The sequence below is a fragment of the Plasmodium knowlesi genome (genome assembly GCF_000006355.2).
Source record: "Plasmodium knowlesi strain H genome assembly, chromosome: 4".
NCBI lineage: Eukaryota > Apicomplexa > Aconoidasida > Haemosporida > Plasmodiidae > Plasmodium > Plasmodium knowlesi.
In genome coordinates this window covers 807526-828118 of record NC_011905.2, presented here as the reverse complement: position 1 = coordinate 828118, position 20593 = coordinate 807526, and the positions used below count along the sequence as shown (strand labels likewise).

General features: G+C 39.1%; 1 protein-coding gene across 1 annotated transcript; it reads left to right on the top strand.

Annotated features, from left to right (window-relative positions):
* Positions 1-3330: 3330 nt before the first annotated feature.
* On the top strand, positions 3331-20567 carry PKNH_0418900 (SICAvar, type I; the record flags this gene model as incomplete). Its single annotated transcript, XM_039113874.1, has 13 exons — positions 3331-3438; positions 3549-4446; positions 8471-8565; positions 8751-9386; positions 9591-10092; positions 13555-13643; positions 13821-14352; positions 14638-14747; positions 15155-15781; positions 16884-17600; positions 17972-18730; positions 19060-19704; positions 20139-20567. The coding sequence occupies 13 exons, from the start codon at positions 3331-3333 to the stop codon at positions 20565-20567; spliced, it is 6147 nt and encodes a 2048-aa protein (XP_038969486.1).
* Between the last annotated feature and the right edge of the window lie 26 nt (positions 20568-20593).

Genomic DNA, 20593 nt, shown 5'->3' with positions numbered 1-20593 from the left:
TATACTTTTTCTCCTTCTTTATTTTCACCCCCTGCCCTTTATGTAATCTTTTTCTTTACTCCCTCCTGTTATACTCTCTTCCTTTTTTTTTTTTTTTCTTCCCTTTAAACCTTCTCTTTCTTACCCTTTTAAATCTTCTTTTTCTTCACCATTTGAAAACCTTCTTTTTCTTCACCCTTTAAATCTTCTTTCTTCTTTTTCCTCCCTTAAGAAACCTTCTTTCTCTTCCCCCCCTCAAAATCTTCTTTTTCTTCTCCCCCTTAAAATCTTCCTCCTTCTTCCCCCCTTCAAGAAACCTTCTTTTTCGTCCTCCTTCAAGAAACCTTCTTTTTCTTCCCTTTCGACCTATAAATCTTCTTTTTCTTCCCCCTCTAAACTTTCCTTCTTTTCCTTCCCCCTCAACCTTCCTTCCCCTTTCCCCTTTCCTCCATTCCTTCTCCCTTTAAACCTTCTTTCCTTCCTCCTAAAACGTTCTTTCATTTCCTTATTAGACCTTCTTTCCTGACCTCCCTGAACCTTCTTTCCTTCCTTCCCCCTAAGCCTTCTCTCCTTCCCTTTAAACCTTCCTTTTCCACCTTAATAAACCTTTCTTCTTTTTCCCCTTTGAAAACCTTCTTTCTTTTTACATTCAATCTTCCTTTCTCTTCGCTTTCCCTCTTAAAAGCTTCCTTCTTCTTTTTACTTCCTTTGAGAAAACTTCGTTCATTTCTCCCTTTAAATCTTCACTCATTTTTCCTCCCTTAAGTCTTCCTTCTTCTTTTCTTTCCCTCTTTGAACCTTCCTTCTTTTCTCCCTTTCAAAACCTTCCTTCTTTTCTCCCTTAAACCTTCTTTCTTTTCCCTCTTTAAAACCTTTTTCCTTTTTTCCTTCCTTAAACTTTTCTTTCTTCTTTCCCCTCCCTTAAAATTGCCTTCTTTCATTCTTTTCCCCCCTTAGAAAACATTCCTTCTTCCTTTCCTCAAAGGAAATAATTAAAAAAAAAAAATTTTTAACTTCTTTCCTTCCCTTAACCCCCCCTTAAGGTGGTTATATACCAGGCCATATTATTGTTCTAAAGAAAACGAGGGAAAAGAACATTCCTCTTTCCTTGCCCCCTTTTAAGAAACCTTCTTTTTCCTTTTCCCTCCTGAAACATTCCTACTCCCCCCTCCCTAAAGCAAAAATCTTCAACTTCCTTCTTCCCTCCCTAAAACAAAACATTCCTTCCTTCCCTCTCTAAAACAAAAATTTTCAACTTCCTTCTCCCCCTAGGGAAGCTAAAATAACAGGTCATATATTATTGTTCCAATAATATAGGAAAGAACCTTCCTTCTTTTCCTTTTCCTCAAGGGAAAAAAAATAAAAAAAAAAAAAAAATTTTCAACTTCTTCTTCCCTTCCCTCCCTTAAGGTGGTTAAGTACCAGGCCATATTGTTATTCTAATAACCTAGGAAAGAAACTTCTTTTTCTTCCCCCTTTGAAAACCTTCTTTTCATTTCCTTAGGAAACCTTCTTTTTCATCCCTTTTAACCTTCTTTTTCTTCTTTTCAAACCTTCTTTCTTCCTTCTTTTCTTTCCTTTTATTAAGAAGCTGCCTGGAAGAAAAAAAAGAAAAAAGAAAAAGCTGGAAGAAAAGAAAAGAAAGGAACGAAATAAAGAAAAGAAAAGAAAGGAACGGAATAGAACACGGAAGAACGAAGTAGAGGAGGAACGGAATAGAGAAAAGAAAAGAAAGGAACGAAATAGAGGAGGAACGAACGAAATAAAGAAAAGAAGAAGAAAGGAACGGAATAGAAAAGAAAAAGAAGAAAGGAACGGAATAGAAAAGAAAAGAAAAGAAAAGAAAAGAAAAGAAAAGAAAAGAAAAGAAAAGAAAAGAAAAGAAAAGAAAAGAAAAGAAAAGAAAAGAAAAGAAAAGAAAAGAAAAAGAAAAAAAGAGAAGAAGAAGAAGAAGAAGAAGAAGAAGAAGAAGAAACAAGGAAAAAAAAAAGAAAAGAAGGACGGTTAAACGTGGAAGGAAAAAGAAGATATTTAGTGTTTTGGCGCTCGAGAGGGGGACAGGTAAACCGGTAACGAGGTAACCGGTAACAGGTGAACTAGGAACGAGGTAAACCGGTAACGAGGTAACAAGGTAACCGGTAACCGGTAACAGGAAGTAACCGGTAACGAGGTAACAAGGTAACCGGTAACGAGGTAACAAGGTAACCGGTAACAGGAAGTAACCGGTAACGAGGTAACCGGTAAAAAGTAAACCGATAACAGGAAGTAACCGGTAACAGGTAAACCGGTAACAGGAAGTAACCGGTAACAGGAAGTAACCGGTAACAGGAAGTAACCGGTAACAAGGTAACGAGGTAATCGGTAACAGGAAGTAAGCGATAACGAGGTAATCGGTAACAGGAAGTAAGCGATAACGAGGTAATCGGTAACAGGAAGTAAGCGATAACGAGGTAATCGGTAACAGGAAGTAAGCGATAACGAGGTAATCGGTAACAGGAAGTAAGCGATAACGAGGTAATCGGTAACAGGAAGTAACCGGTAACAGGAAGTAACCGGTAACAGGAAGTAACCGGTAACAGGAAGTAACCGGTAACAGGAAGTAACCGGTAGCAGGAAGTAACCGGTAACAGGAAGTAACCGGTAACAGTTGGTAACCGGTAACAGTTGGTAACCGGTAACGAGGTAACCGGTAACGAGGTAACCGGTAACGAGGTAACCGGTAACGAGGTAACCGGTAACGAGGTAACCGGTAACAGTTGTTAACCGGTAACAGGAAGTAACCGGTAACAGTTGTTAACCGGTAACAGGAAGTAACCGGTAACAGGAAGTAACCGGTAACAGTTGGTAACCTGTAACGAGGTAACAAGGTAACGGGGTAACCTATAACCAGTAACCTGTAACTGAAAGGAGAAAGAAAAAAAAAAAAAAAAAAAAGGAAGTAGTAGTAGTAGTTTGAAGGAGTAGTTTCAAAAGAAGTAGTTTCCAGAAGAAAGTCGTTTCCAAAAAGAAGTAGTTCAAGAGTAAAGAAGAAAAGAAAAGGAAGAGAAAAAATATATATATATACATATACATATACATATACGTATATATATATATATATGTATGTATGTATGTCGAATTGAAAGGATATATATAGAGGAATATTTTGTAGCAAAAAAAAAAAAAAAAAAAAAAAGTGTGGGCGTGGGGTGCTGGAGGAGTGAAGGAGAAGAGGAGAAGGAAAGAATATATATGTAATGGTTTTTTTTTTTAATTCTTAATTGTATATATTATATATAGTATATATATATTTTTTAGTTCTATATTATATATATGTATATATAGTTTTGACGACGAAGACATACAACAATCATGTCAGGAGCGGGGGGCAATGATCTTTTCAGGGCATGGCTGCAGGCGTATGCCAGTGTGGCAGCTTCGGGGAGTTTGGATCCCGGGACGGCGGCAGGAGAAATTACCGTAAGTGAATACATACATGTACGTATATATGTATATATGCATATATATGTAGATGTGTACATGTATATATATGTATATATATATATGTATATATGTCATCACTCCCATAGACGAAATTGAAGAAGAGTTTAGAGGATGAATGGGAAGAATTGAAGACTTCCTTAGAGCAGCCGGGGTCCACGGAAATATCTAGTCTGTGTGCGAGCGTGGGGAGCCTCGTGGAGGGTGTGTGGACTGATCAGAAGGAGGCTTATCTGAAGAATTTATGTAAAGGAATAGTCGAAATAAAATATTTCATGAGTGGTGTTGAAACAAAGAGAGAGGATAAGGGTAGAGGTGGTAAAGATGAGACAGCACAAATTAAGCAACTCACGGATGCTCAAGCTTATCCCCGCTGTATTGTTGGATCCGTCGCTCTGAACGAATTGTACGGCGATCATTGTAAATTGGATGGCATTATAGGGGAAATATCGACCACAATGAACAATAAATTAAGGGGGTATCCCACGCAGAATGGGCAGAGCGCTGAGGACCAATTGAATAAATGCCAAGGAATTACGAAGGAACAACTATTCATTGGTAAATCTATTATAGGCAATACAATCAAACTGTGGGCCGAAGGGGATAGGGCGAAGGAAGAAAGGAAGAAGAGCAGGGACCAGACAGGTGGAGCCCTGAGGGTGGGGTACGTGTGGAGGTACTGGCCAAATGTCTGTGGGGGGAAGGGGAAGCAGAAGGAGGAGCAGCATTTGCGGGAACTGAGAAGGAATAATGCGAAACATATGATGTCATTTCTTACAGTGGGCGATGATAACATGAGCAGTGGGGCCGATACTGATGGAAAACCGACTTTAGGTGAAATATTAACTGACGACAGTTACACCGTGGAGAAAGACCAACTGAATTCAGTACTATCAGTATTAGTCGAGGGCAGTACGGGTGAAGTGGACACTTCAAAACTGCCGACACTAATGCAGACCTTAGAGACGATTTCGAAGGAAACTAAAGGTAAGTATTACAGCATTATTACACTCTTAATGCACCATGAATATATTAATATATTACATTATTAATGGAAAGGTGGAAGGAAAGGAAAGGAAAGGGAAAGGGAAAGGGAAAGGAATCGGAAAGAGAAAGGAATAGGAATGAGAAGGAAGAGGAACGGGAAGGAACAGAAAGAGGAGGAAGGAAAGAGGAAGGGGAATGGTCTGTTTAAGGAAAGGAACAGAAGGAAAAGGAAGGGATGGAGAAGGAAAGAAGGGGAAGGAAAGGAGGAAGAAGAATAAGGAGAAGGAAAAGAATGAGCAGGGAATGAAAGAGGAAGGAAAGGGGGAAGGAGGTGGAAGGAAGGGGAAGGAATAGAAAGAAGGAAAGGAGGAAGGGAAAGGAAAAGGGAAAGGATTAGGAAGGGAAGGAAAGAAGGGGAAGGAAAGAAGGGGAAGGAAAGAAGGGGAAGGAAAGGGGGAAGTAAAGAAGGACAGAAGGAAAGAAGGAGAAGGGGAAAGGAAAGGGAAAAGGAAAGGGAATGAAGGAAGGGAATTAAGAGGAAAAAAAAGGAAAGGGAACAAGAAGGAAAGAAGAAGGAATAAGAAGGAAAAGGAAGGGAAGAGAAGAAAAGGAAGGAAAGGGAAGGAAAGGGAAAGGGAAAAGAGAAGGAAAGGGAAGGAAAGGGGACAGGGAAGGAAAGGGGACAGGGAAGGAAAGGGGACAGGGAAGGAAAGGGGACAGGGAAGGAAAGGGGACAGGGAAGGAAAGGGGACAGGGAAGGAAAGGGAATAGGAAGAGAAGAAGGATGAATGAAAAGAAAAGGAAAGGGAATAAGAAGGAATAGGGAAGGAATGAAAGAGGAGGGAAGGAATGAAAGAAGGGGGAAGGAAAGAAGGAAAGGGGGAAGGAAAGAAGGAAAAGGGGAAGGAAGTGGAAGGAAAAGGGAAGGAAAGGGAAGGAAGTAAGGGGAAGAAGGAAAGGGAAAGGGAAAGGGAAAGGGAAAGGAAAAGGAATAGAAAGAGAAGTAAAGGGAAGGATTAAGAAGGGAAGGATTAAGGAGGAAAGGGAAAGGGAAAGGAGAAGGGGAAAGGGGAAAGGAAAGGGAAAGGGAAAGGGAAAGGGAAAGGGAAAGGGAAAGGGAAAGGGAAAGGGAAAGGGAAAGGGAAAGGGAAAGGGAAAGGGAAAGGGAAAGGGAAAGGGAAAGGGAAAGGGAGTGAAGGGAAAGGGAGTGAAGGGAAAGGGAGTGAAGGGAAAGGGAGTGAAGGAAAAGGGAGTGAAGGAAAAGGAATGAAGGAAAGAGAATAAGAAGGAAAGGAAAGAAGGGGAAAGAAGGAAAGTTGAAAGGGAAAGAAGGAAAGGGAAAGGGAAAGTAAAGGGGGAAGGAATGAAGGAAGGGGAAGGAGGTGGAAGGGGAAAGGAAGGAAGGGGAAGGAAAGAGGAAGGGGAAGGAATAGGAAAGAGTGTTTATTTGTGGGGGTAAGGGAAGAGTATTTAGGGGGTAAGGAAGGAGTGTTTAGGGTGTAAGGAAAGACTATTTAGGGGTATAGAAAGACTGCTTAGGGGTAAGGAAAGACTACTTAGGGGGTAAGGAAAGACTACTTAGGGGTAAGGAAAGACTACTTAGGGGGGTAAGGAAAGACTACTTAGGGGTAAGGAAAGACTACTTAGGGGTAAGGAAAGACTGTTTAGGGGTAAGGAAAGACTACTTAGGGGTAACCAAAGACTACTTAGGGGTATAGAAAGAGTACTTAGGGGGGGATAAGGAAGGAGTACTTAGGGGTAAGGAAAGACTACTTAGGGGTATAGAACGACTACTTAGGGGGAAGGAAAGACTACTTAGGGGTAAGGAAGGAAGGTTTAGGGGGAAGGAAAGACTACTTAGGGGTAAGGAAAGACTACTTAGGGGGGGGGTGAAGGAAAGAGTGTTTAGGGGGGGGGTGAAGGAAAGAAGGCTGTTTAGGGGGGGATTGAAGGAAAGAGTGTTTAGGGGGGGGAAAGGAAAGAAGGTTGCTAAGGGGGAAGGGGATAAGGAAAGAGTGCTTTAGGGGGGGTAGGAAAGGAAGACTACTTAGGGGGGGATAAGGAAAGAGTGCTTTAGGGGGGTAGGGAAGGAAGACTACTTAGGGGGGGGGAAGGAAAGAGTGTTTAGGGTGGGGAGGAAGGAAAGACTACTTAGGGGGGGGCAAGGAAAGAGTGTTTAGGGTGGGGTTAGGAAAGACTACTTAGGGGTTAGGAAAGACTACTTAGGGGTATAGAAAGACTACCTAGGGGTAAGGAAAGACTACTTAGGGGGTGGGGATAAGGAAAGAGTGCTTAGGGCGTGGGGGTAAGGAATGAGTGCTGAGGGAGGGGGGGGTTGAAGGAAAGAGTGTTTTAGGGGGAAGGAGAAAGTAGGTTTAGGGGGAAGGAAAGGTTGTTTGGGGGAGGAAGGAAGGTTCTTTGGGGGGGGATAAGTAAAGAGTGTTCAAGGGTGGGGGAAGAAATGGAGGTTTAGGAAGAAGGGAAGGGTTGTTCAGGGGGCGGGGAGGAAGGAAAGATTGTTTAGGGAGGGGAAAGGAAGACTGTTTAGGGGGAAAGGAAGACTATTTAGGGGGAAAGGAAGACTACTTAGGGGTATAGAAAGACTACTTAGGGGTATAGAAAGACTACTTAGGGGGGGGTGAAAGGAAAGAGTGTTTAGGGGGGGAAGGAAGGAAAGAGTGTTTTAGGGGGGGGGAAGGAAAGACTACTTAGGGGTAAGGAAAGACTACTTAGGGGGGGGAAAGAAAGACTGCTTAGAATGGGGGGGGGCAGGGAAGAGTGTTTTAGGGTGGGGGGAAAAGGAAGGTTCTTTCCTAGGTTATTAGAACAGCAATGTGGCCTGGTACTTAAGCACCTTAAGGGGGGTGGACGAAAAGGGTGTTTAAGAGGGGGTGAAGAAAAGAGTGTTTAGGATGGGGTGAAAGGAAAAAGTGTTCAGGGGGGGGGTATGGAAGAAGTTTTTAGTGGGGGGAGGGAGAAGGAAAGAAGGTTTAAAGGGAAGAAGAAAGAAGGTTCAGGGTAAAGGAATGTTTCTTTCCTAGGTTATTAGAACAACAATGTGGCCTGGTACATAACCACCCTGAGGGGAGGGAAAGGAATGGTCCGCTTAGGGGGGTGATAAGGAAGGTGTGTTAGAGGTAAGGAATGAAGGGAAAGAAATTTTAGGGGGGGGAAGGAATGAGTGTTTAAGGGGGGGGGAGAAGGAAAAACTCCTCGCAGACAGGAACTGCATACGACAGAACAACCGGATGCTATAAACGGATGGTATGGACTGGATGGTATGAAGCGGATGGTGGGAAGTGGATGGTGGGAACAGGATGGTATGAACTGGGTGGTGGGAAGGGGATGGTACGGACCGGATGATAGTAACCGGATGGTATGAACTGCATGGTGGTGACTGGATGGTGGAGACTGGATGGTGGAGACTGGATGGTAGGTACCGGATGGCAGGGAAGCATCCCAGCATCCCTCCCCGGAGGGGGGTAGGAAAAACTCCTCGAAGACAAAGACCGGATACTACACAGTAGACGGATGGCAGAAACCGTATGGTAGTAACCAGATGGTAGGAACTGGATGGTAGGATCCGGATGGTGGAGACTGGATGGTAGGAACCGGATGCTAGTAACCGGATGGTGGGAACTGGATGGTGGGATACTGGATGGTGGGATACTGGATGGTGGAGACTGGATGGTAGTGACCGGATGGTATTAATCGGATGGTGGAGACTGGATGGTTGGGACCGGATGGCATATGAACCACAAATTTAGAACAAACTAGACGGAAAGAAAGAGAAAAAATTTTTCATCGATTGTGAATGACATACATTTACTTAATCTACATAAATACATACAACATACAACATACAACATACAACATACAACATACAACATAACAACATAACAACATACAACATACAACATACAACATACAACATACAACATACAACATACATACACACAACGTATGTATACACATGGTACTTTACATGTCCTATTAATCTTTTCTTCCGTTCCTCTTTTCGCAGCTGAAGTATGCATGAAGCAAGAGGGTAAGACACTTTGCCAGCGCTTGGAATGTGCAAAAGATTATTGGAAATTGAATAACACGGGACAACAGCAGGTAAGCAGCAACACGGTAAAGGGGGGGCAAGGAGGGTGTACATATATATACACATATAAGTACATATATGTATATGTATATATATATAGACATGCATATATGTATATATGTATGTACATATGTATATGTATGTATATGTACATATATACATATATGTATGTATATACCTACCATTTCCTATGCAGCAGAATTTTTGGGACATCTATGTCAAGGGGAAAGTGGAAAATCTGTTTAATGGGGCGACTACTACTAGTAATGGTGGCACCCCAGGTGCCGATTGCGACAAACAGAACCTGGATAGTGCAAATAAAGCAGCATGCAACCACATGGCAAAATTGTTGAATAAAATGTACCAAAGTGCAAATGGTAGCACTAAGGAATATTCTGAACAAATTATAAAATGTGTTCTTTTAAGAGAATATGCTAAAAAATTAAAAGAAAAAGCAAAAGAAGGAGGGTATTGTAGCATAGACGATGGTTTAAGTAAAGCTTTTAGTAATAGTAGAAGCATTATGGATAATGGAACATCTCAATGCAAAGATAATAAGGGTAATAGTACTTGTTTTGAATGTAAATGGGACAATACTGACGAGCTTAAAAGTTGCACCATTCCCAATGGCAGCGGCACAAAAGAGGAAGTAAAGGAAAAAGTGGAATTATTGCTCAAAGACAACCCCCAAACGGTGGACACTGAAATAGAAAAAACCGTGAATGATATGAACAGTAAAAATAAGTTATGCGAACGTGTAAAATGTGCAACAGCTCGCTGGTGGAACGACAAAAAAAATGGCGGGAAGCCGAACGGCGGAACTGTAGACTGGGTAAGGAAATGAACATTACACATGGACACCTATATATGTACATATATATACATGCATATGTGTACACATATATATGTATATGCATATGTATGGGTATATGTATACATACGTATATGTGTATGTATGTATATACATATGTGTATATATGCATATGCATTTATGCATATGCATATATATATATATATATATATTCTTTAATTATAGAAGGAAGTGTGGGAAGAAGTCCAAAAGGAAATTACCAAGCTCGGTCAGACCATGTCTAACAATGGAGACAAAACTTTAGACAACCACTGCGGTGGTCTCGACTACAAGAAAAAAGAAGTATGTCTCCTCTTTGCGAGAGGATTACAGCACATGGGACAAAATGCAAATGGTAAAGAAAAGTTCTTTGAACGAACTATGATGTGCGCAGCACTAAATGCTTACGCCAAAAAAATAAAGACTGATGCAGCAGCAAAGAAGAAGAACGGGACAGGGAGCTGTGACATAGATCAGGGTATAACGCAGGCCTTCCAGCACAGTAAAACCATTATGGGTAGTGGAACATCTCCATGTACCGATCCTAACAATCCTGCTTGTTCTGTATGCAACGAGGAAAGTTTTGATGATTGCTCGGTTGGCACTGAAGATGTAAAGAACAAATTGACGAAATTTCTTGTGGACGAGGACGATAAGACAGGACTGAAGGAATCTTTGGACAAAATATGTAAGTAGACACCCCAATCTCAACAACCAACCGAACCCCCACCCCCCAATCAAAAAAAAAAAAAAAAAAAAAATAAAAGGGGGGGGGGGGGGGGGGGGGCAGATTATGATGAGGAGGTTTGGGGGGGTGCTAGATGTCAGATTCCGGATTTAGGAGTAAGGCTGTAGGATATAGGAATAATGTTGTAGGGGTGTCCGAATAGGGTTGTACGGTTGTCAGAATAAGGTGGTAAGGGTGTTAGAATAAGGTGGTAAGGGTGTTAGAATAACGTTCTACGGGTATTAGAGTAAGGTGGTAAGGGTGTTAGAATAAGGTTGTAGGGGTGTCAGAATAGGGTCTTAGGGGTGTCAGAATAGGGTCTTAGGGGTGTCAGAATAGGGTCTTAGGGGTGTCAGAATAGGGTCTTAGGGGTGTCAGAATAGGGTCTTAGGGGTGTCGGAATAAGGTGGTAAGGGTGTTAGAATAGGGTCTTAGGGGTGTCAGAATAGGGTCTTAGGGGTGCCAGAATAAGGTCTTAGGGGTGTCAGAATAGGGTCTTAGGGGTGTCAGAATAGGGTCTTAGGGGTGTCGGAATAAGGTGGTAAGGGTGTTAGAATAAGGTGGTAAGGGTGTCAGAATAAAGTTGTAGGGGTGTTAGAATAATGTTGTATGGGTGTTAGAATAATGTTGTTGGGGTGTTAGAATAATGTTGTATGGGTGTTAGAATGGGGTGTCCGGGTATAGGAGTAATACTGTATGGGTGTTAGAAGTGAGATTCCGGGTTTAGGGTGGTGACTGTTTTGAGTGTACACAGGACCGAAGTTTTGATAATTGCGAAATTAACACAAATGGACAAAACACCACTGAGGATGTAAATAAAAAATTGAAAGAAATGTTTGAGGACGACGACGATAAGACAGGACTGAAGGAATCTTTGGACAAAATATGTAAGTAGACACCCCAATCACAATAACCAACCGACCCCCAACCAAACCCCCCAAACACAGCAAAAAAAGAAAAGTATAAAAAAAAAAAAAAAAAAAAAAAAAAAAAAAAAAAAAAAAAAAAAAAAAAAAAAAAAAAAAAAAAAGAAAAAAAAAAGGAAAAAGAAAAAGAAAAAAAAAATAAATAAATAAGGTGGGGGGTGTAAGGAATTAGATTCCGGGTTTAGGATGAAGGTCGTTAGGGTGTCAGAATTCAGATTCCGGGTATAGGAGTAAGGTTGTAGAGTACAGGAGAAGGTTCGAGGGAATTAGAATAAGGTTGCTGGGATGTTAGAAGTCAGATTCTGGGCTTAGGAAGAAGGTTGTAGGGTGCCAGAATTCAGATTCCGGATTTAGGAATAAAGGTTCCGGGGTATAGGAATAATGTTGTATGGGTGTTAGAATAATGTTGTATGGGTGTTAGAATGGGGTGTCCGGGTATAGGAGTAATACTGTATGGGTGTTAGAAGTGAGATTCCGGGTATAGGGTGGTGACTGTTTTGAGTGTACACAGGACCGAAGTTTTGATAATTGCGAAATTAACACAAATGGCCAGGGCACCACAGGTGAAAATGTAAATAGCAAATTGGAAGGAATGCTTAACGACGAAGCAACTGGACTGAAGGAATCTTTAGACAAAATATGTAAGTAGACACCACAATCACAATAACCAACCAAACCCCCCAACCAAAAAAAAAAAAAAAAAAAAAAAAAAAAAAAAAAAAAAAAAAAAAAAAAAAAAAAAAAAAAAAAAAAAATTAAGGTTATAGGGGTGTTAGAACTTAGATACCGGGTTTAGGAGGAAGGTGTGAGGGTGTTAGGACTTAGATTCCGGGTATAGGAGTAAGGTTGTCAGGGTGTAAGTACTTAGATTCCGGGTTTAGGACGGAGGTTTCAGGGTGTAAGAACTGAGATACCGGGTTCAGGAGGAAGGTTGTAGGGGTGTCCGAATAAGGTTGTGGGATGCAGGGAATTAGATTCCGGGTTCAGGAATCAGATTCCGCGTTCAGGAGGCAGATTCCGGGTTCAGGAGTCAGATTCCGGGTTCAGGAGTCAGATTCCGGGTTTAGGAGTCAGATTCCGGGTTTAGGAGTCAGATTCCGGGTTCAGGAGTCAGATTCCGGGTTTAGGAGTCAGATTCCGGGTTTAGGAGTCAGATTCCGGGTTTGGGAATGAAGGTTGTATGGGTGTCAGAATAAAGTTGTAGGGGTGTTAGAATAATGTTGTATGGATTTTAGAATAATGTTGTATGGGTGTTAGAATAATGTTGTATGGGTGTTAGAATGGGGTGTCCGGGTATAGGAGTAATACTGTATGGGTGTTAGAAGTGAGATTCCGGGTTTAGGGTGGTGACTGTTTTGAGTGTACACAGGACCAAAGTTTTGATAATTGCGAAATTAACACAAATGGCCAGGGCACCACAGGTGAAAATGTAAATAGCAAATTGCAGACAATGTTTGAGGACGAACAGGATAAGACAGGACTGACGGAATCTTTGGACAAAATATGTAAGTAGACACCCCAATCACAATAACCAACCAACCAACCCCCCCCCCCCAATCAAAAAAAAAAAAAAAAAAAAAAAAAAAAAAAAAAAAAAAAAAAAAAAAAAAAAAAAAAAAAAAAAAAAAAAAAAAAAAAAAAAAGAATAAAATTAAAGGGCGGGAGGGAAGAGTATGATGAGGAGGATGAAGGTGATAAGAAGGTTTTGGGTGGTGCTGGAAGTCATATTGCGCGTTCAGAAATTCAGATTCCGGGTTTAGGACAAAGGTGTCAGGGTGTTAGAAGTCAGATTCCTGGTTTAGGATGAAGATTGTGAGGACATTGGAATAAGGTTGTAGGGGTGTTCGTAGTTCGATTCCGGGTTTAGGAAGGAGGTTGTAGGGGTGTTCGTAGTCCGATTCCGGGTTTAGGAAGGAGGTTTTAAGGGTGTTAGAAGTCAGATTCCGGGTTTAGGTGGAAGGTTTTAAGGGTGTTAGAAGTCAGATTCCGGGTTCAGGTGGAAGGTTTTAAGGGTGTTAGAATAAGGTTTTAGGGGTTAGCATTAGCTGCTTTAGGGGGGGAGGGGTAAAACTCCTCGCAGACAAAAACCGGATACTATACACCAACCTGATGGTATGAACCGGATGGTAGTAACCGGATGGTAGTGACCGGACGGTATAGACCGGATGGTGGGAACAGGATGATAGTAACCGGACGGTAGTAACCGGACGGTATGGACCGGATGGTGGGGACAGGATGGTTGTAACCGGATGGCATGGAAGCATCCCAGCATCCCTCCCGGGAGGGGTAGGTAAAACTCCTCGAAGACAAAGACCGGATACGACACAACAACCGGATGGCAAGGAAACCGGATACTACAGAACCAATCTACCAACATTTACTATAGGACTCTGTGTTCATGGGGGGAAAGAAGACAACATCACATCACGAACTACATAGACAACCATCATCATCATCATATTACTCATCTTTTGCATATTGTTCTTTCTTCTTATAGGTTTACCATGTATAGATGAGAAGGAATTATGTAAGCGTGCAGAATGTGTAGCTAAGAGATGGGTAGAAAACGGGAGTGCACAAAATGGAGTAAGTGGGACAACACGTACTTGGGAAAGGAAATAACTATTACACATATAATCATACATATATATATATGTATATTTATATATGTAAGTATGTATATACGTATACATATTTATATACATATGCATATGTATATGTGTACATATGTATATATGTATATATATACTTTCCTACATGTAGAAGAACTTATGGGAAGACGATAACGGTGTAAAGAAGGAATTAAAGGAACTCTCTAAGAATATACAAGATAAAAAGGGCAATGTAGAAACGCACTGCAGAACATTCAGTGGAGAAGAGAAGGAAGTATGCAAGCTCATTGCTGCAGGTTTAAAGGGTATTTATGAAATTCAGGCAGTTAAAAGCACTGGCGGAAAGATCACAAAGAAGGCTTTAGAGGATCAATTATTTAAACGTACCATGCGTTGTGTTTTATTAAATGCTTTTGCTGATAAATTAGAATCACTTCCATGTAAGGATGAGAAGAAAGTAAAGAACGCTGTAGATAAAGCATTTGAGAAGAATAGTGATATTAGGGGTGGAATTGATGCGTGCAAGAAAGATGATGATAAATGTTTCACGTGTGATAGGTTTAACGGTCTCGCCAATTGCGAAATTGGCGAGAACGGTAACAAGGACAAAGTAAAAGGAAAAGTAGAACCCATGCTAGAAGGAGATAATACACTCAAGAAGCAACCTCTGGAGAAGACCATATGTAAGTAGACCACAATTCTAGTCCCCCCCCCAATAACAAATATATTTGCCCCCATACATTTACAAAACAAAAATACAACAACAAAAATACAACAACAAAAATGCAACAACAAAAATAAAAACAATAACATTATATATATATATATATATATATATATATATATATATATATGTATATAAATATATGTGTATATATGTATATATGCATTTATGTATATATGTATATGTATATATATGTATGTATATGTATGTATATGTATGTATGTGTCTATGTGTTTGTCTATAGGTAAACCGTGTACTGGGGAAAAGAACGGGGATTTCTGTAAAGAACTTCAGTGTGTAGCAAAGAAATGGGACAAAAGGAAGAATGGAACCTCAGCCGGAAACGTTACCTGGGTAAGGAATGTGTTGTCGTGGTCATGGTCATGGTTTAGTGTGCTGTGCTGATGGGGGAATGGAAACAATAATAACATCCATAACAACATCCATAACAACATCCATAACAACATCCATAACAACATCCATAACAACATCCATAACAACATCCATAACAACATCCATAACAACATCCATAACAACATCCATAACATCCATAACATCCATAACATCAATAACATCTACAACATATATGCTTATATATACATATGTATATATATATGTAACATATATATATATGTATATACATATATGTATACGTATGTGTATACGCATGTGTATACTTATATGTATATATGTATGTACCTATGTATATATGTCCATGTGTATATGTATATATATGTATATATATCCCGCTTTATGTTTAGGAAAACATGAAGGATGACTTTGGAAAGGAGTTAGAAGCACTGCTGACAGACATGAAGACAAAGCAGGGTGACGTTGCCACCCACTGTGACAAAGACAGCACTGGCGAAACATGGAAAGTTGGCGACGCCGCAGGCGAAGCCAATATAACTGCTTGCAAGCTTGTTGCAGCAGGGCTGCAACATATTTCGACTATTAAGGTGGAATACAGCGAGTCAGGAAAGGACGAACAAAAAACCCCCTATGATAACCAAGAGTTTAAACAATTCGTTTCTTGTTTAATGTTAAAAGCCATCGTACAAAAAATGAAAGAACAAAGCCCCATTTGTTACATTGAACCCGGCATAAAGGTCGCTACTGCAGCATGGAAACAAATTAAAGTAAAATGCACAAAGCAACCTTGTATTGACTGCAATTTGGACGAATTTCACAAATATGACGAATGCCCCATTGGCAACAATGCCACTGACAAAGTGAAGCCTACATTGGAATCATTACTCACAGGAGAGAAGAAAAACGAAGTCGAGGTCGCACTCATGGACATAACTAAAACACGTGGAAATGCGTCTTCTTCTTTATGTCTCCGTTTACAATGTCTAGCTCCTCGAGTTCAGGCATCCAACAATGCGGTAAGTATAATATAAATGCAATAAAAGAAAAAGAAAAAGAAAAAAAAAAAGAAAAAGAAAAAGAAAAAAAAGAAAAGAAAAGACGAAAGGAAAAAGGGGCGAGGAGGCGGATTCCGGGTTTAGAGGTGAGGTTGTAAGGGTGTTAGAATAAGGTGTTAAGGGTGTTCGAATAAGGTGTTAAGGGTGTTCGAATAAGGTTGTAGGGTTATTAGAATATGGTTTTAGGGGTACTGGAATAAGGTGGTAAGGGTGTCAGAATAAGGTGGTAAGGGTGATAGAATAAGGTTGTAGGGGTACAGGATGAAGATTGTAGGGGTGTTGGAATATGGTTGTATTGGTGTTAGAATAAGGTGGTAAGGGTTTTAGAATAAAGGTTGTAAGGGTGTCAGAATAGGGTCTTAGGGGTATTAGAATAAGGTTGTAGGGGTGTCAGAATAGGGTGTTAGGGGTGTCAGAATAGGGTCTTAGGGGTGTCCGAATAAGGTGGTAAGGGTGTTAGTATAAGGTGGTAAGGGTGTTAGAATAAGGTGGTAAAGGTGTCAGAATAGGGTCTTAGAGGTGTCAGAATAGGGTCTTAGGGGTGTCAGAATAGGGTCTTAGGGGTGCCAGAATAGGGTCTTAGGGGTGTCAGAATAGGGTCTTAGGGGTGTCAGAATAGGGTCTTAGGGGTGTCAGAATAGGGTTTTAGGGGTGTCAGAATAAGGTCTTAGGGGTGTCCGAATAAGGTGGTAAGGGTGTTAGAATAAGGTGGTAAGGGTGTTTGAATAAGGTTTTAGGGGTGTTCGAATAAGGTTTCAGGGTATAAGATTAAGGGTTTTAGGGTTTAGGAGTAAGGTTTTAGGGGTATAAGATTAAGGGTTTCAGGGTTCAGGAGTAAGGTTCAGGGGTTAGCTTTAGCTGCTTTAGGGGGGGGAAAGGAAAGACTCCTCGCCGACCGAAACCGGATACTACACACTAACCGGATGGCAGAAAACAGGATGGAAAAAGAAAGAAAAAAAAAGAAAAAGAATATATACTTATACATATACGAATGTATATGTATATATGCATATGCATTTATGCATATGCATATATATATATATATATATTACTTCACTTACAGGAAAAATTTTGGAAGGAAGGTGGCGAAGTTGCCGACTTATGGAGCACATTGTCCAAAGAAATGACAAATAAAGGCAAAAACGGAAGCGTACCTGAATGTAATACAATGGATAATGGCAGTGGTGCCAATGCCAATGGCAGACCTGCCACGAAACCTGAAAAGAAGGCATGCAATTATTTGCATGCCGGTCTAAAAGCACTGTATACTCCGACGGCGACGGCGGCGGCGTCGTCGACGCCGTCGGGAGTCAACGAGAAAATCCTGGATAAGAACCCACTGTTGAAACAAACAGTGGGTTGTTTATTACTTCACGCTTATGCAAAGAAAATGAAAGGCGACGCCACGTGTTTAGTGGATTCAGGAATAAAGAAGGCTTTCGAAACTTATAGCAGAGGTCTAATTACTAATGGTAGTTGCAACGATGACAAGGGACCTTGTGTTCTTTGCCATTGGAATGAAAAGAACTATGACGACTGTAAAATTACTACATCTGGCACAAGTGGCAACACAGCACCAACGGAACTAACGGAAAAGTTAACATTAGTTAAGGACAAAATTACCGAAACCTCCGATACCACCCTGAAGGAAATAAATAAAATGCAAAACTTATGCGATTACATTAAATGTGCCGCACCGAATTGGTTCAAGAGCAAACTGCCCACAACCACGAATGGAGGTGTTAGTAGTAGTACTCCTGCTACTGCAACCAAGACTTGGGTAAGTACTACTATATAAATATATATACGCATATATACATATACATATATAAACACATGTATACACACATATACACATATATACATATATATGTATACATATATGTGCATGTATGTATACATATACATATGTACATATATATGTACATATATATATATATATATATATATATATATATATATATATATATATATATATATATATATATATATATATATATATATATATATATATATATATATATATATATATATATATATATATATATATATATATATATATATATATATATATATATATATATATATATATATATATATATATATATATATATATATATATATATATATATATCCTTTTTTTTCTTACAGTGTGACTTTTGGGGGGAGGAAGGCGTCAAAAAAACATTGCAATCAATGTTCCAACACATGGAGTCTGAAGGAAAGGACACATCAAAGAACAACACTAATGATGTATGTAAACATTTTGGGGATGAAAATCCACAAAGTGTTGAAAGAAAAGCTTGTAACCATATCACAGCTGGTTTAAAATACATTGATGATATTCAACCAAACGGTGGTAGTGGTGTTAGTGGTCAAGACAACCAACTGCTTCATCAAGCAGTTGGTTGTATTGCTCTTAACATGTACGCTGATCAATTAAGAGATGAGTCGGACAAAGTTTGTCCCATTGGTGAGGACAAAATACAAGAAATGTTCACTAAATGGAATGAAAAATATAATAATAATTCTTCGTCTTCGCCTCCATGTAATGGTGGTGGTAATAATAATAATAATGTTTGTTTTAAATGCACAAGACAACCAAATTTTAATAATTGCCAACTAAGTGTTGATAAAAATTTGATTAATACAACACCATCAACACAAAGTGGACAAAATTGCACAGAGACGAAGGACGAAGTTAAAGAACAAATGACCAAACTCCTCAACAACGAAGACAAAAACCAATCCCAATCCAACTCCACCATTAAATCCAAAATAAACACCACCTTAACTACTATCACTGAAATGACCTCTTCTTTCTGTACTCAAGTCCAATGCGCAATAAAAAAAAAACTAAACAGCAAAAATGGACAAGCAACCTCAGGTGGAACGATTACACCATCTTGGGTAAGGGGCGCTAGACAACTACATATATACGTATACATAGATGTATATGTATATATACATACATACGTATACATATACGTATATGTATGTATATATATGTATGTAGATGTATATGCATATGTATATATATATGTATATGTATGTATATATATGTATGTAGATGTATATGCATATGTATATATATATGTATATGTATGTATATGTATATATGTAAGTGTATATGGGTGTACATATGTCTACATATATTTATATATGTATATATGTATACACATATGTGTATACATATACATATATATTTTTCTTTATTTCTTTTCTTCTTTAATGATCAGAGTGCCATATACAATGACGCCGCGACAGAATTAGCGGAACTTTTAAAAGATATGAACGACCCTAGAAAGCAGAAGAACGTTGACAAATACTGCGACAACCATAGCAAATGGAATACTTTAGGCCATAAAGAAAAACATACAAATAAAGCAGCTTGTTTACTTTTTGCTGCAGGATTGCAGCATATATATAAAAATAAGACGAAGGACCCTGTTAATGGCCCATCGTTTGGACAAACGATGGGTTGTTTATTTCTTAAAGAATATGCAAAACAATTGAAAGAAATGGCTGAAATACAAAAAAAGTATAAGGTACATCCTAATTGTAGTGTAGATTCAGGCATAGATTACGCTTTCAATCAAAGTAAAAACATTATGGAGAATGCAACACCTCCATGTGACAACAATGTTCCTAATTCTTGTTTTGAATGCAAATTAAAAGAAGATTATAATGGTTGCTTCATTGGCAATGACGATATAGGAAATAAATCTAAAGAACTTCTCACAGAACCGACGAACAAAGAACATATGGAAAAAACTTTAGAGAATACAGTCTGTCCCATCCTTCTTACGGATCTCCTTACCCCTTTTCTTCCTTTGGCTCCTGTCTCTATTGGCCTTTCTGCTATGGCTTATTACCTTTGGAAGGTAAGATAAAAAATTAATAAAAAAATTAATAAAAAAAAAAAAAAAAAAAATTAATGGGACAAAAAATTTTTTAATGGTTAAAAGGAAAAAAAAAATTTTTTTTAATGGTTAAAAGAAAACAAAAAAATTTTTTTAATGGTTAAAAGGAAAAAAAAAATTTTTAATGGTTAAAAGGAAAAAAAAAAAAAATTAATAAAAAAGAAGAAAAAAATTAATGGGAAAAAAATTTTTTTAATGGTTAAAAAAAAAAATTTTAATGGACAAAATTAATTGTTAAAAGGAAAAAAAAAAAATTTTAATGGTTAAAAGGAAAAGAAAATTTTTTTTAATGGTTAAAAGGAAAAAAAAATAAAATAAAGTAAATGTGTAAAAAAAAATTTTCATAATCTTAACAAAAATATTTTCTCATTTTTTTTTTTTTTTTTTTTTTGTAGTATTTTGGTCCTCTTGGTAAAGGAGGACCACGTTTCAGAAGATCTCCTGCTGATATTCCTGGTTCATCGGTACAGGAACAAGTCCTCGATCATGTGCAGCAAGATAGTTCACATGAATATAAATTGGTGAAGGAACGAAAACCTCGTTCTGCTCCAACGAGAACGAAACGTTCTGGTCCCGTGAATCGCCGCACGATTATTGAAATTCATTTTGAAGTGTTGGACGAATGTCAAAAAGGGGACACACAATTGAACCAGAAGGATTTTCTGGAACTTTTGGTTCAAGAATTCATGGGATCCGAATTAATGGAAGAAGAACAGGTTCCTAAGGAAGAAGTTCTTATGGAAGAGGTTCCTATGGAAAGTATTCCTTTGGAGCAGGTTCCAATGGAACGTGTTCCAAGTTTAGCTTCCGGGTTTATGGTTTAGTGTTCAAGGGTTTTATGGTTCAGGGT